The 14,367-nt window shown below is 38.7% G+C and overlaps 1 protein-coding gene across 1 annotated transcript; it reads right to left on the bottom strand.

Annotated features, from left to right (window-relative positions):
- Positions 1-379: 379 nt before the first annotated feature.
- Positions 380-12,653, bottom strand: GOLPH3 (golgi phosphoprotein 3 (coat-protein); the record flags this gene model as incomplete). The annotated part of the gene is made up of 3 exons (XM_010132001.1): positions 380-1,740; positions 5,026-5,140; positions 12,522-12,653. Coding segments are annotated over 3 exons (672 nt in total), but the record flags the coding sequence as incomplete, so codon positions are not given.
- Positions 12,654-14,367: the final 1,714 nt, after the last annotated feature.

Below are 14,367 nucleotides of genomic sequence, written 5' to 3'. Positions count from 1 at the left end.
TTTTCAATGCATTTACACTGAAACCAATGGGAGATAACAAGCAGTGGCAAGGAGGCAATAAATTTTCAAAAGCCAAGGATTTATATACTGGTTTTTACAATAGTGTGCTAATCAGCATAATCGTATATAAAAAATTAAAATATAGCAGAGCGTCCCATTACAGAAGTCTTCATCATCTGAACTTGTTGACTGTTCACATGCAACACCTGCTAGGACTGACTTCTTGTTTTTAAAGTGTAAAATAAATTGCAGTCTAAGAGACAAACATTAATTTGTGTACGAAATTAAAAAAACTTGCACTTAAGAATCGTACTTGTCATGAGCCTCTTCCATACAGGAGAGGCAGGAAAAAAAAAAAGACACACAATGATAGGAAATGGATTCTTTTCCATACACTGATTATCAAATTAAACACAGAGACTGAGAATACCTGGATGGCAAACTCCTTGGAAACAAAAACATTTCAAATACACGCTCTTTACAGGAGGCCTTTCTTTCCATCAAATGGCAAGGCTGACAGCAAGGGGCACCAGGTGTACAACTAAGTAGATCTTGCAAAATACTAAGATGGGACAGTTGTTACTATACATTTGAACTATATATACAATATAATGGAATGTATCCCATCCCCAAACTGGTTTATGAAACAATTGGACCTTTCTACACTAGCCTTATGATTCAGCTATCATTCTAATGAAAATATAAGTACACAAGAGACTTGCATGAAAAGCAAAATTTATGGGGCATTTTACAGGAACTATTGACAAAGCTGCTTAATGGCATTTCTGCTTTTAAAGTAATTCTGTTAGATATAATTGAAACAACATCTGCGCATAAAATGTCCTGACAGACACTTCAACATGGAGCTTTGGTGATTTAAAAAGGCCCTTTTTAATCAGTTATGAGTTGTACTGCAGAAGTATTGATACATGCACACGTGTGTCAGCTGAGACTACTGATCCAGCTGCATGCACATCTCCTCCTTGAGGTGCTTTCCATGTTAAACTAATTCAGTGACAGTAAGATGAAAAATAGATTAAACGAAGTATTTCAGACAACTCAAAGTGAATAGGAAATGGAATGCCAATATGGCAGTAAAACCTTTTTCTGTTGTTTTTAAACAGGAAGGTCTCTTGTACCAGCAGAATCCTGTATACAGATACAGAGAGAAGGAGGGAATACACCACTTATAATTCCCATTAAACAAGAGCCTATTCATCATGTGAGAAGGTACAAATTACAGAAAACATGAATAGTCAATAGAAGAGAAACAACTGGTTCACATGAAAGAGAGAACACTTCAGTCTGAATGCAGTTACTTTGTGAAAGCTGCTACAACAGCCCACAGAACCTCATTCGTGTTGGCTTTCATACATTCAACCTCAGGGTCTAAATCCAGAAGCTGCCGCACTCTCTTTGTGGCCAAATCATACTGCTCATCCAAAAGGGGGGCAAAAGCGTTCTCCAGAACATCTGAAGCATGGGCTAAATAAACAAGTGCCAGCAAGCGCTTGTCCATGCGGTGAGGGTCATTCACCCATTTGTCAAGAACTGCTTCTTGAACCTTCTTGATGAGGCGCTGTTTGATATTGTTGTTGGTGAGAGGGTGCGTAGTCATGTCAAAAAGAAGGAAGTTCTGTTTCTCCGTTGTCAGTACACCTTTTTCCACTAGATTTTTAGCTAAACGTTCACGGACGTTTCGTAGTTGGTAGTGCAACTTCAGTGGGTTCCATGTTTCACCTAAAAAAGCAAGCAAAAAACCCAAACATCAGGCAAAGTTTAAGCTATGCTATTGCAGTGGCTTCCCCTGCCCCTGGTGCAGAATGAGCTGTCAAATCCATACAACAGACTGTTACGCCAAGATATTGTGCTAGTGTCAGCATTCCACTGATCTCCAACCTACCCAGATACAGCCACAGAGACAGAGACAATGAGAGTATCTCTGGAGGAACTTCAGTGTACACTGAAAGTTTGGATGAAATGCTAAGCCACATCTGGATTACACATATGACAAATAAGCAGTCTAGTACTGGTGGAAAAAATCCAAGATAAACAACACAAAACCCCAAACAAAGCAAACCAGTCACGAAAAAGGAGTTTACTTTCAGTAGTAAAAATAAAAATAGGCATCTCCCCCAATCTTGTGCATGTCTGCTTCCAGGCTTTTACCATTTCAGAGACTGGAAGAAGTGTCATTGCCTGCCTTTCTGCCATAGAGACAAGCTAATGCCTACCTACCCTGTGCATCTCTGTATTTCTTCAGGTTTTCACTCTTCTCTCCATTCTTGCCCTCACCAGGTGACAGTGACCACACACTGTGTCAGTGTGTGGGTGTGTACACATGAGCACGTATTAGGCAGGGGCTTTAATGTTTCTATAAAAATTATTTCTAATGCTTTTCGTTAAGGCAGGAGAACTGGACCCTTCAGCGTGAGTGACTGTGTGCACAGAGGAGGCAATTTTAAAAGCACAAAAATCAGCATCATCAGCTACCAGGAAAGCTAAAATTGTTAAGTGCTGAGAAATCCACCTTTGCTTAAGAGTTTACTCAAGCTAAAAACTTTAAGTCCAGCCTACCAAAGCATTTATCATAAGTATTAAAATCTCTTCCTGATATTAAAGAGTCTATGAATGCATTTAAGATGTGAGAGAAGAATCAGCATTGTTTCTTACACGGATGTGATTTTTTTTTTTTTACAAATTATACAAAAATTTGTTTCAATGTTTCTGCATCAGAAAGCTTTTTAAAAACTCATTGTTTAAATAATAATAATTATTAATAACCACAGATTACTTTAAGGTTTCTCCCACTGTGATAGAAGGTGACATACACTTTATCCAAGTAACAGCCAAGTTCAGTAAACAAATGAGGTGACACCAACTGCACCATGACATGCAGTGAACCCATCCAGGCCTGAACTATACAAGTCCCAACAGGGTGCACACCTCATTGAATGCCATTCCCCAGCTTGACCATGAATAAAACCATCACACACACACAGAAGTAGTTTCCTTACAGCGTTTCACAGGGCAAAGGCTATTTCCTAGATTTTTCTGCATTTGTTAGGTGGAAGTGGCTATAGAGTAATAAAAATCAGTACTGTGGAGACACCTTGTGACCAATCTCCTCAATTACACTTACACTTGCCTGTCGAAACACAGACAGATGGATGTTACACCTACAGGAATACCTGACATTTTGATCCAAACTTCTGTATTCCCTACGCTTGCTTCCCTTAGAGGCTACCTTATAAATAACATCTGTCCAGCTAACATCACCTTGCATGTCCACATAAAATGTTTCCATGATGGCTTTGAACTCATATGTACTGTAACTTCAAGCAGCATTCTTCGCATAGCTGATAATTACGGACAGAGTAACAATTTTCCAGGATCACGCCCTAAAGCAAAATTTTATATAAAAAACTCAAACAAAACATTAAAATACTTTTCTTCAAAAGGGCAGTCCTCTAAACCATGGGAAATGCAAAAAACCTAGTGACATCCAAGAACTAGTAATTAAAAACCACGTAAGTAGAAATGATTGATCCAAGTCTTAGTCACAGCACTGATGGTAACTATCTTCCCAGAGCCAAAGCTCATCGAGGTTAGGAAAACCTTTCACAGCTCAAAAAAAACCTACAACATTGTTCTTTCATTAGCTGACCTTTTTTGAATCAGTACTAACTTCATGTGCTCCGCACTGGGAGAGAAGGTGAGATGTCAGCACAAATTATGTATTTGGGACAAGGAAAATGAATTGTTTTTGCAGGCTCTAGAAGTGAAGGAGAGCAGGCAAGAACTGAACTGCGAGGCTATGCAGCAGCCATGCCCCCTACTGACAAGGGCAGCTTTGTTCTCCTGCCTCCCCACTCTGCCTGACAGCCAAGGAGCAAGGGAGGAGGGATGGCAAGGACAGGAGTGTGAAGCGATGTGCAAGGAAGGCTGTTCGAGGTGGTACAGGACAAATGGAAAGAAGAGAATGAAAACAAGAAGGCACAGAAAGGTGGAGAGATTTTGCTCATTTTTGAAACTCTTACCTTTCGGTTGATACAAGAAACAGATTTAGATGAACAATGAGTCTCATTACCCCCTACCTCCGAGAGTCATGCTGTTGACTAAACAGTGGGGTTTTTTTCCTGCACTGTTTGCACAACTGAAGTACAGCTCTGATCTGTTCCAAGGAAGCTGCATTTTTGTGTTTTGTAAAAACAGACAAACCCTAGTGTTCATTTCTGGCTACAGAAAAAAACCCAAACCGACAAAAAGCATTGTATGTTAAAAGGTGGCCATTATTAATTTCAGTTTAATTTTTGTATCCTGTGGATACAACTGCTGGTGAGGTATATGAAAAATGTTAACTGCAATTGTAAAGATGAAATCTAACGGATATGTTTGGGGATTTTGTTTGGAAACAACTTACTATCTCTACAAGAAGAGTTGTGTGCAAAGTACTCACCTTGAAGACTTTGTTTTGAACAATGGTAAGTAATATCTAACATTTGAAAATATTTATCATGTTTCTCCAGCTAATGGAAAAATAGACCTCCTGACTCTTTATTGTTTCTTTATGATTAGTGGCCAAATCACCTCCAAATTTCCCATCTAACCAGTGAGCTCTTTATCACCTTTCTTTACCAAAAGATCTCAACACTGAATCCATACACCTACACTCGAAATTTCTAAACTACTTCTACTAAAACCTCACTTCCCATCACAGAGAAAGGCAGTTACATCTCCAGGATGTAGTCCCAATTTACTTCAGAGTCTGTGGAAGGCACCTCTTCCACAGAGCTGAGGTGTCCTCTGACACATCCATACAGAGCCTTTCTGTACCAAGGTAATTCAAAAGCAACAGTTACTTATATTTGATTAAAAGCTACAACAAGCAAGAGACTACTTCAGGGAACAGACTAACTTTTTTGCATACTTCCTTCCCAAAACCTTATAACAGCATCTCTGGTGATGACAGGTAATTAGCTTAACTGGGGGGAAAAAAGCAAATACATTATGTCCAAGGCTTACCACTAAGTAGTTCAATCCAATTTTGTACTGTTTCAGGAGGCTGCGTCTCTTTTATGTGTTTCAGAGCTTCATCAAGCAAAACATCCCCTGTAGGAGCATCTGACTTGCAAATCACCTAGGACAGAATAAAACACAGTCACTACTTTAACTTAATTCATATACCATAAACATCCACCAGTAAAAACTGGAAAAATATACCTGTTATTAAAACTAAGTAAATTTTAAAAAATAGAGGAACCATCTCTAAGAATACGCAACTTAAAAAAATACTTTTAATAAAATCTAGGATTTGAATCACAAAGCTGTGTTAAGTCCTAGGTTATCTATAACTTAAATTAACCTTAATTGACTAAAACCACAGTATTGATAACAAGTTTAATACATAATTTAAGGAAGATAATCCGCTAACCCAGCCACGTCCTTCACTTTCTCCCCAAAACAAAGTATACTACAATGTTAAATTAGTCTCTGATGGCAGTCTATTTAATTGCTTCAAGTAAATTTGTTCAAAATATTGCAGTTAAACAAGGCCATATAAAATCGAGAAATCAATTACAAACTAAAAAAGCAGGAAAACTGGTTTTCTTCTTCCATTCATCGACAAAAACATGTTCAAGAAAACATCTAAGTTTCACAGCTCTGAAGAACACTTTGATCAGCAAAACTATGTTCCATTCACTAGCAGTTAAAAACAACACATTAGGCAAAATACACAACTATTAATGGAACATACATTAATATGCAATAATAAATGCAGTATCATTTAAGTTGGTTATTTAGTAATTTCTAAAATTATTTGAGCTCTTCCCTCAAAAAAGCACAGGAGAACAACCAAAAAAATAATTCACTGTAACATAATTAAAGTCAAGAGTTTGAGTAACTGCTTGTTTACCAGTATACGTAGTTACGTAAACCATGTACAAATATAATTGTTTCTGGTTAGAAAAACAAGAGCACCAAATGAAAACTCACAGATTAAACTGGTCCAAGTCAGCACATTTGAATAAAACAAAAGATAATAACAATAAAATCTACCTTTCTTTAGGAAAAAAAGAATTACTTCAGTTTCCGGAGTATTTATGAAATAGCAACTAAATCTCTCCAAACTAAATCTTAAATAGTTTTAGAAATTAGCACTTTAGAAGCAATAGGTAAAAAGATAACAGGCAATTGACAGAAAAGCTAACACATCAACACAATTCCACTTATACAAGAGAAGCACCAAGTGAAAGCTCTTATTTTTCTCTATGCTTCTCAGTAGTCAAAAGGTGCCTTGGAAAAGCTTTAAGTGTCCTATTGAAATACATCACAAGATTAGTTCCGTTCCAGAGTTCTGACAATCCCTTCCATAAACAACAGAGGAGTACATAGGGTCTGTAGATGACACTGAAACCAGCTGCAATGGTAAGACAGCTTCGATACTGGCAGGATGATCCCAAACTGGAGATGTGTACGACGAGATGAAATGAAAAGGAAAACAGCTGGAGAGATCTTTGTGAATACCTAGCAGGTCATAGCTGGAATACTCTTTCAAGTTTATATGGTGTATACAAAGCACAGAATCTAAGATTTTTAATGAAAATCAGCAAGAACCAGTCCACAATACCAGGCTAAAACCAACAAAGTTTGCTTAGATCAAAAAAGAAAGTATGTAAGATGTTTTTACAAAGAGGGTAGGGTGTCTACTTTGGGGAAAATGAAAGATAGAAGCTTATTCTGGAAATATGGAAGATGAAGATTACTGTCAAAACCTTCAACAGGCAAATTAAAACACCCAGGGAGCTCCGGAACTGCATTCAGTGGAGAATTTTAAGAATACATATCTGCCAGGGGGGACCAGAGGAACCTCATTATCTGTTACTGCATCAAGATTAAACGGTCTCTTGAGATACCGTCCAGGTCTGCATTTTGAGAAGCTGGAGATCACTCCAACCTTAAATCTTGGATATTTGGTTTTAAGAGCACAACTACATTTCAATTCACACAACCCTTGTCTGAAACTAAGCACAGAAAAATGTGTATTTATCTTTCCGATTTACAAGCTTGCACCACAGAGTCACTCAAAACCTCTACTAACCACATAAAATGGCATTGCATATCTTCTAGGGTTTTTTTTATCTTCTATTAAAAGCCGTATTTCAGATATCCCTCTAATAATTAGCCTAAAAAACCCCAACATATTTACCCTTACTTCTTTTTAAAACTGACATTCCAGCAGTATTTTAGCTTCTCTGAGGCACCCCATATGATTACTTTCACAGTAGCCTTAGTTACTTTGAATCACTCCAGTCTGCTGCAGTTGGTAACCTATTGCTCACCCTTTCACTTTAACAGGTAAGATGTGAAGTCATCTTTTTGACCTGTTTTATTATTAAAAAAACGACCAAAACAAACCTCACTAATGAGATTAAAAAACATTAAGTCTAGGATTTACATTAAGGGCTTTCTTTTGTAGTTTAGAAAACAGCTTTCCTTGCTTATTTGCTTATTTCCTGGCTATTTCTTCTACCACTACAAAGAAGTTTAAGAAGCTCGCCAGAATACAATGCACCATGACAGTACGAGCCTAAACATACAGGCATTTAGAGGAAAGAGCTGTAGACTCCCCTTATTCAACTCAGTCAGGACCCCAAAAGCTCTTGTGAAGCCAAAGCTTCACAAAATCACAGTGATTTTATCTCAAAGTTTACCGCTCTCTGCAGCCAGGCATACAGCACTTTTTTCTCAATTCTCTGCCACACTGAATATTCACTGCACAGATTATCTTTCCCCTCAATCACAAGTATTTTGGTTCACACTTCCACGGTATTTCTCTTCCCCTCCCCTTCCCAGCACATGGAGACAGGCAACAGTGGAAGCCCAGCCACTTCTCTCCTATCTTCACGGATATGCTCTTTCTTGAAGGATTTATTAATGAACACTTCTTAGCTAACTCTTTAGGGTCATAATAGCACAAGAAGAGTGGAAAACGAAGTGGCTTGGGGATCCTGTGAACTGAATCACCACCGAAGTTTAAGCATCCACAAGGAATCTTTTTATTTTCTTTAACAGAGGAGCCTCAGCAGAGGAAGGAGCTAAGTTCCTGGTTCTTCAGAAATTATGCCCTTAGCCTTATTGCAGAAATCTTTCTTTATTCCAGTTTTTCAGAGGTTCACCAGGTTGTGCCTCATATCCAACTGCTGAGGAAATTTCAGTTATACAGAACCTTTAACTTTCCACCACACCAACTTCTTTTTGCAATTAAGTACTGGTAAAGATTAAGCACTTCTTGCATTAGTTTAAGTAAATTTCATTATTTAGTTTTAACACAAAAATTCACTCATGCATGAATCACTCAGAATGGTCAGCTATAGAACACTGCCAAGGATTTGATGGAATTTCTCTTGTTTTTAAGAGCTCTAATGATTGGGTTTGCTTTCTGAGGCAGTAAAGCAGCATAGATTTACCATTTTTTTAGCTTCAGTAACCCCTAGCCTTAGAAATTATTTATATATAAACATCAACATTCATTTATTTGTTTCTAAAACTGATACCAGTAGATAAAACTCCAGAATGATGCAATGACTACATACTCTTAAGCCAAATTGTGTTGGGGTTGGGTCTGGAGGCATTTTGGTATAGGGGAGGGGCTACTGGAATGGCTCCTGTAAGAAGCTTCTAGAAGCTCCCCTGGCTTGAAGTTGGACACACCTCTGCCCAAGGCCAAGCCAATCAGCAATTTCACAACAAGAAATTTAAGAGAGGAAAAACCTGCTTGGCAAGTTCTTGGTGAAGAGTAGGATTGAGGGACCCAACTATGCAAACACCAAGGTCAGTGAGGAAGGAGGGGACAGATTCCTCTGCAGACCGCGGTGACACAGCCCCAGTTCATGGAGTTTAACAGCAGCATAAATGTCCACCTACAGCCCACGGAGGACCCCACACCGAAGGACATGACTGCACCTGAAGAAGGCTCTGACTCTGAGGAAAGTTCACACTAGAGCAGTCCATTGCTGGGAGGACTGCACCCAGCAGAAAGAACAAATGCTGGAACTCAGTTTGTGAAGAACTGCAGCCTGTGGGAAGTACTCATGCTGGAGAAGTTTGTGGAGCATTGTCTCTCGTGGGAGGGATCTCACACTGGAGCAGAAGAGTGTGAGTCCTCCCACTGAGGAGAGGGGAGCAGCAAAGACAATGTGTGATGAATTGACCACAATCTCCATTCCTGTTCCCCTGTGCCACTATGGGGAGGAACTAGGAAAAAATCAGGAGTGAAGTGGAGTTCACAAAGAACAGAGGGGTTGGGAGGAAAATGTTTTTTATATTTGGTTCTGTTTCCCATCATCCTAATCTAACTTCATCCATTAATTGAAGGTGGTGTTTAAATCAGTTGATGCTGTTTCGTCAAGTCAAGTCTGTTCTTTGTCCATGATCATACCTGGCAAGCGTGTCCTCCCTGTCCTTGTTTAGATTCTTGAGCTTTTTGTTCTGCTTTTTCCTCCCCATCCCACCAGGTGAGGTTAGGAGTGAGCAAGTGTGATGCTTACTGCCGGCTGGGTGCGCCTAAACCACAGCACATATTTACAAGGATGTTGCAACATCAAATATGTCATACTGCCTTCCAAAGTTTCACTAACATCCATCAAATCCTTGTCTGCGAGGTTCTCAATCTCATTTGTCTCTCTATGGCATTCAAGCATGGATTTACCATATCTTGAACAACTCTGAAGTTGTGTCTTATAAACTGCAAAAAATTATTGGCAAAGATCCACCTGACTTAAGGCTCAAAGTGGAAATTGTTGTAGCTAGCAATCTTAAACCAGCTGTATGACCAAAGCCACAGTTCAGGGGTTATAAATCTGTACTACTACCCAACTAGTTCTACCCTCTTTTTGTTCTCACCTTATTGGTCCTGCCAGCAGTCTCACTTGTGCCCCACCTGATGACAGGATCAAGACAGTGATTCAAGTGAAAATTGAACTGATCAAAGAAATTAGTTTTTAGCCAGAAAGGTTTCCTGACAAGGCTACACAAATGCTAGTAACAACACAAGAAAGATGCCAATGAGCCTCTTCACAAAGAGAGGACTACCATTCTCACCTGTAACACAGGCTACAGTGACCGAAGCCTCAAGTCCTCCCTTTAGACCATGGCTTGAAGATACACTGTTTTGGTTCACAAACTAAAGCTTAGGGTTCTAAGGAGGTTTTACTTTCCCACAAAATCCAAGGATGGACCTCGGGGAAGGAGGCTAAGCAAGCCTAAGAGGCAGAAGCTATAGAAAATGGTATTGCCACTGATCATAACCTTAGATGTAAGTAAACAGCTCATTCCACTCACCAGGCGCAGAATTTAATTCACAGAGAAAGCTGAGGATCAAGGGGACCAATGCCTGCTAAAGGGGGAGAACAAAGACACCTGGTAGAGCTGAGACACTTAAATCCAGCCAACGCAGATCCAAGACTGAAACTTGGTGTTGATGAAAAACTTCAAGTAAGATACAAAACAACACAAGTCATTCATGAGAATGATTTCTAAATTGAGAAAGATATTGAGAAAGGGGGAAAAAAGTATGTATCAGCAGTAAGGAATTTTATTTGCAAGAAATTATTTAAACAGAAACCAATCTTCATTCGAATTTTAAATCAAAGCCTTTTTCACAGAACCCTCCTGTCTGCAAAAAGCAATCTCGATTGCCTCACAAGAACAAAAAGAAAGAACAAATACTTTAACACTAGTTCTCCTTAAGGGGGGGAGGAGGGGGCAGGGGGTGGTGTTGGAAGAAACAGACACACCTATCCATTCCCAAAATCACATGATAAAATTTAACAAAAACCACCCACCACACACAAAAACAATCCCACAAAACCAACCACCACAAAACACAACAATAGTTTTGCTGGTTTTCTTTACTGAAAATATGCATGCTACTTTTCCATTTTCCTAAAAAAAATAAATAAATCACATAGTTAAAATCTCAGGTAGATAATGCTGACAAGGTTTGCACAGAATGAAAGTAACTGCTGAAGAACATTCCTGAATGCCTGAGGAGCCAAAAGCTTTGGAGGAAGAAAAAAAAAATGTTCAAACTAATCAATGCTGAATATGCTTAAATGAGGCCAAAAGAAGTAGGAGCTCTTTGTCTGAACAGAAGTTGGATTCTTCAGAAGAGGAGGAAGCTGGGAGAGTTTGGGGAATTTGTAATATTTCCTTAAAAAAATTTAGCAAAAGATAACATTGACAGAAGTGTGACATAAGAGGATTTATCCGTGGTGGATAGACAACATTTGACCATGTTTTCAGTAAGCTTATTTTACAAGTATCCTCTGATGCTGATGGAAGTACAAATTCTTCGAAGTGTGTCTTTGCACATAGGAAAAACCCAGCAGCAAAAGTAATAAATCAAGGCCTCAAAACTTCAGCCTAATTTAATAAAGGACCTTAAAACTTTACCCATTCTAAAGGTCAGTGAGTACAAGAAATTTAACATACTGATCACATGCTTGAATTAGATCTGGTTTTGTGTTCTCAGGGGCCCAAGGTGCAAGGATCGTTTCCTTCCCAAGCATAAACTGCTACATGCTGTACCAGAATTAAACCAGTGGCTTGCCGGATACATCTGGCAGGCTGTCAGTTAGCCATTCCTTTCAGCCTCAGCCCACATCTCACTCACACTGAAAAAGCCAGTTCCTTCAGCAGATTACAGCTGGTGCTACTGGCTCTCAGCAGCAACTGCTGCCACCACACCCTGGCCAGAGCCACTGCCAACTGTTTGTGCAAGGCTCCCAAGAACAGCAGGAACATGTCAAGAGAACAAACAGCAGCAGAGAACAAGTACAAAAGATATTCCAACGCAGTTCAGCTCCTGATTTAAACACCTGTCAATGTTTAGCCCATACTGGGGCTAAATAAATAGCAGCTGTTCTACCACCTGATGGCCCCTCCCCAGCTAAGAAGGGGGACTGGAAAAAGCAGAGGAGACCCACAGGTTGAAATTAAAACAGATTTAATGAAACATCAAAACTGATATTAATACTAATGCCAATATAAAGTACACAAATTTATACTCAATTTAGTGAATGTATGATGGTCACAGTAAACAGGAAGGCAGTCCTTGGGAGCAGAATGGTAAGCAACTGCCTCCAGGGATGGGGAGAAGCAGGAAGAGGAACAAGAGCAACTCCGATCCTCAAATGTCTCCATTTATAATGAACATGACATTTATGGTATAGAATATACCTATATAGAATATACCTTGGGACAGCTGCCCTGGCCTTCGCCCCGCCCTAGCTTAAGCTCCTGGCTGACTTGAAACTGCTGGCCTGTGACTCTGATTCACCAAAACCAGGACAACACTTCTAACTCTGTGTATCTAACTTAGGTCACTACTCAGAATCCTTTATCCTCATGTAAAGAAAAAAACTCCAGCCATCTTCTTACAGCCAGTTGTTATTTATAGCTACTGTATTGCCTGGAGCATCACACAACAGTAAATGTGAGGGTTTTCCTCCACTTACCTTTCTCGTTAATAGACTTTTGCGCCTCATTCCACAAGCCTCTAACTGAAGACGCCCTCGCAATGCCAATTCGATTAACATACAGCCACGCAGTCCTGAGGAGATGCAATCATTCCAGAACGATGTGTAACCCTGTGAAGAATGAAAGACAGTAAGATATCTCCATTTCCACCTGAAAGCACGCAGAAGAGGCTTACTGCGTCCTCTAAGCAGTTCTCCGGCCTTCATACACTTTCGAAGTAGGATCGCTAGTCAACTACCATTCCTGTACTGAAAACATGAAAGAGAAACAGACTCATCCCTTATTAGTTTTGACACTTAAGTCTCTGCTCTTTGAAGAACATGGGAATCTCAGGAAAGTGATACCAAATAAAACAGTGAGATAAAAGAACTATGATATATAGTTTATATATAAGCAAAATAAACATACTGCCTGATGTCATAAAAATGTAGTCTTATCTGAGTTTCCTGAGAAATACGAACATGATTTCATGTCCATAAACACAGCACTGAAAGTAATAATAACCTAAAAATTGATATTAAATAAAATATGGAGTTTACTGGAATCATAAACGTGGCAATCAGCACAAACCACAGAAAGGATTTTTTAGCTTGAATACAGTAAAACAAAAGACAAAAAATTTCATGCAAATATACAGAGCAGCTACAATTTTGTCATTTAAATCCTTTGAAAACATGTATTTCTAAAGCTTGATGCATATTGTTCTTATATGGACTGAAAAACTGCAAATCCTGTTTATTCTATGAACCACACCACATCTGCCATGCTTTTTTTATCTGCATTGACACGTCTGCTTAAATGGCAGAGCAGAGCATTTGACCCAATACATTTACTCAGTATCTAGAAATACATGTACTGACTTTCATACTCTGTTGCTTGTAAAACATGACCAAAAAAAGCATATAAAAAGGATTCTATTTCACATACACAGTACCCAGAGTTCTTGCATATTTTTTAATATTTAAATATCTAAGAGAAACAAATCACTCTAAGGAATGTTTTGTCTTTTGAGAAATGACTGCAGAAATGCTTGGTATGATCCATGAAGATCTCCCAAAACTCCCGTTGGTGCATCTCTGAAAATATCCACTTTGAGATACTTTAGAGGAAAGTACTGTAAATAAAAGAAAAAAAGGAGAGAGCACTCCTTTTCAGAAAATTTATCTTAACCAACAAAGATTAACTTAAATCAGAGTAATTAAATTTTATTCTATTCACAGATAAAAGCTGCCAATGTACAGAGATACAAGATGCACATATCTGAAGTCCACTAAAAATAGTGGACTTCATGCCATTAAATACAGATTTCCAGGTACACTGTAATGGTTGTTTCCATTTAACACTTAGCTATTTTCAAGAGCTGCCAAAGAATATGCAAGATAAGGTGCAGTGTTTGCTTCATTAAAAAAAAAGCTATTACTCCTACACTCCATTATTTCCAATCAAAACAGTTTCTTTACACGATAATTTTTGAAATAGGACAACATGAAGCAAGCTAAATATCTATTGCACAAACTTACAGGTGTAACATGCCAAATTTACATTTCTTTCTATTCATAAAAAGTGTACTATTATTGTGCAAACAGTTAAAGTGGTAATCTTTTCCCCCCTTGTTTATTAATGAAAACAATTTATTTTTCAAGTGAGTATTTTTCAACCAACTGACATTAACTACTCCGCTCCTGCAGCCATTACCAGATGTAAATTCCTCTACTCCAGCACTTATTTAACATACACAGGCTGTGGATTGTAGAGAAATACAGGATCAGATGATAATTCAGGTTGGAAAGGAACACAGGAGATGACTAATCCAACCTCCTGCTG

This window comes from Buceros rhinoceros, unplaced genomic scaffold (genome assembly GCF_000710305.1).
Source record: "Buceros rhinoceros silvestris isolate BGI_N320 unplaced genomic scaffold, ASM71030v1 scaffold11982, whole genome shotgun sequence".
Lineage (NCBI taxonomy): Eukaryota > Metazoa > Chordata > Aves > Bucerotiformes > Bucerotidae > Buceros > Buceros rhinoceros.
This window is presented reverse-complemented; position numbering and strand designations above follow the sequence as displayed.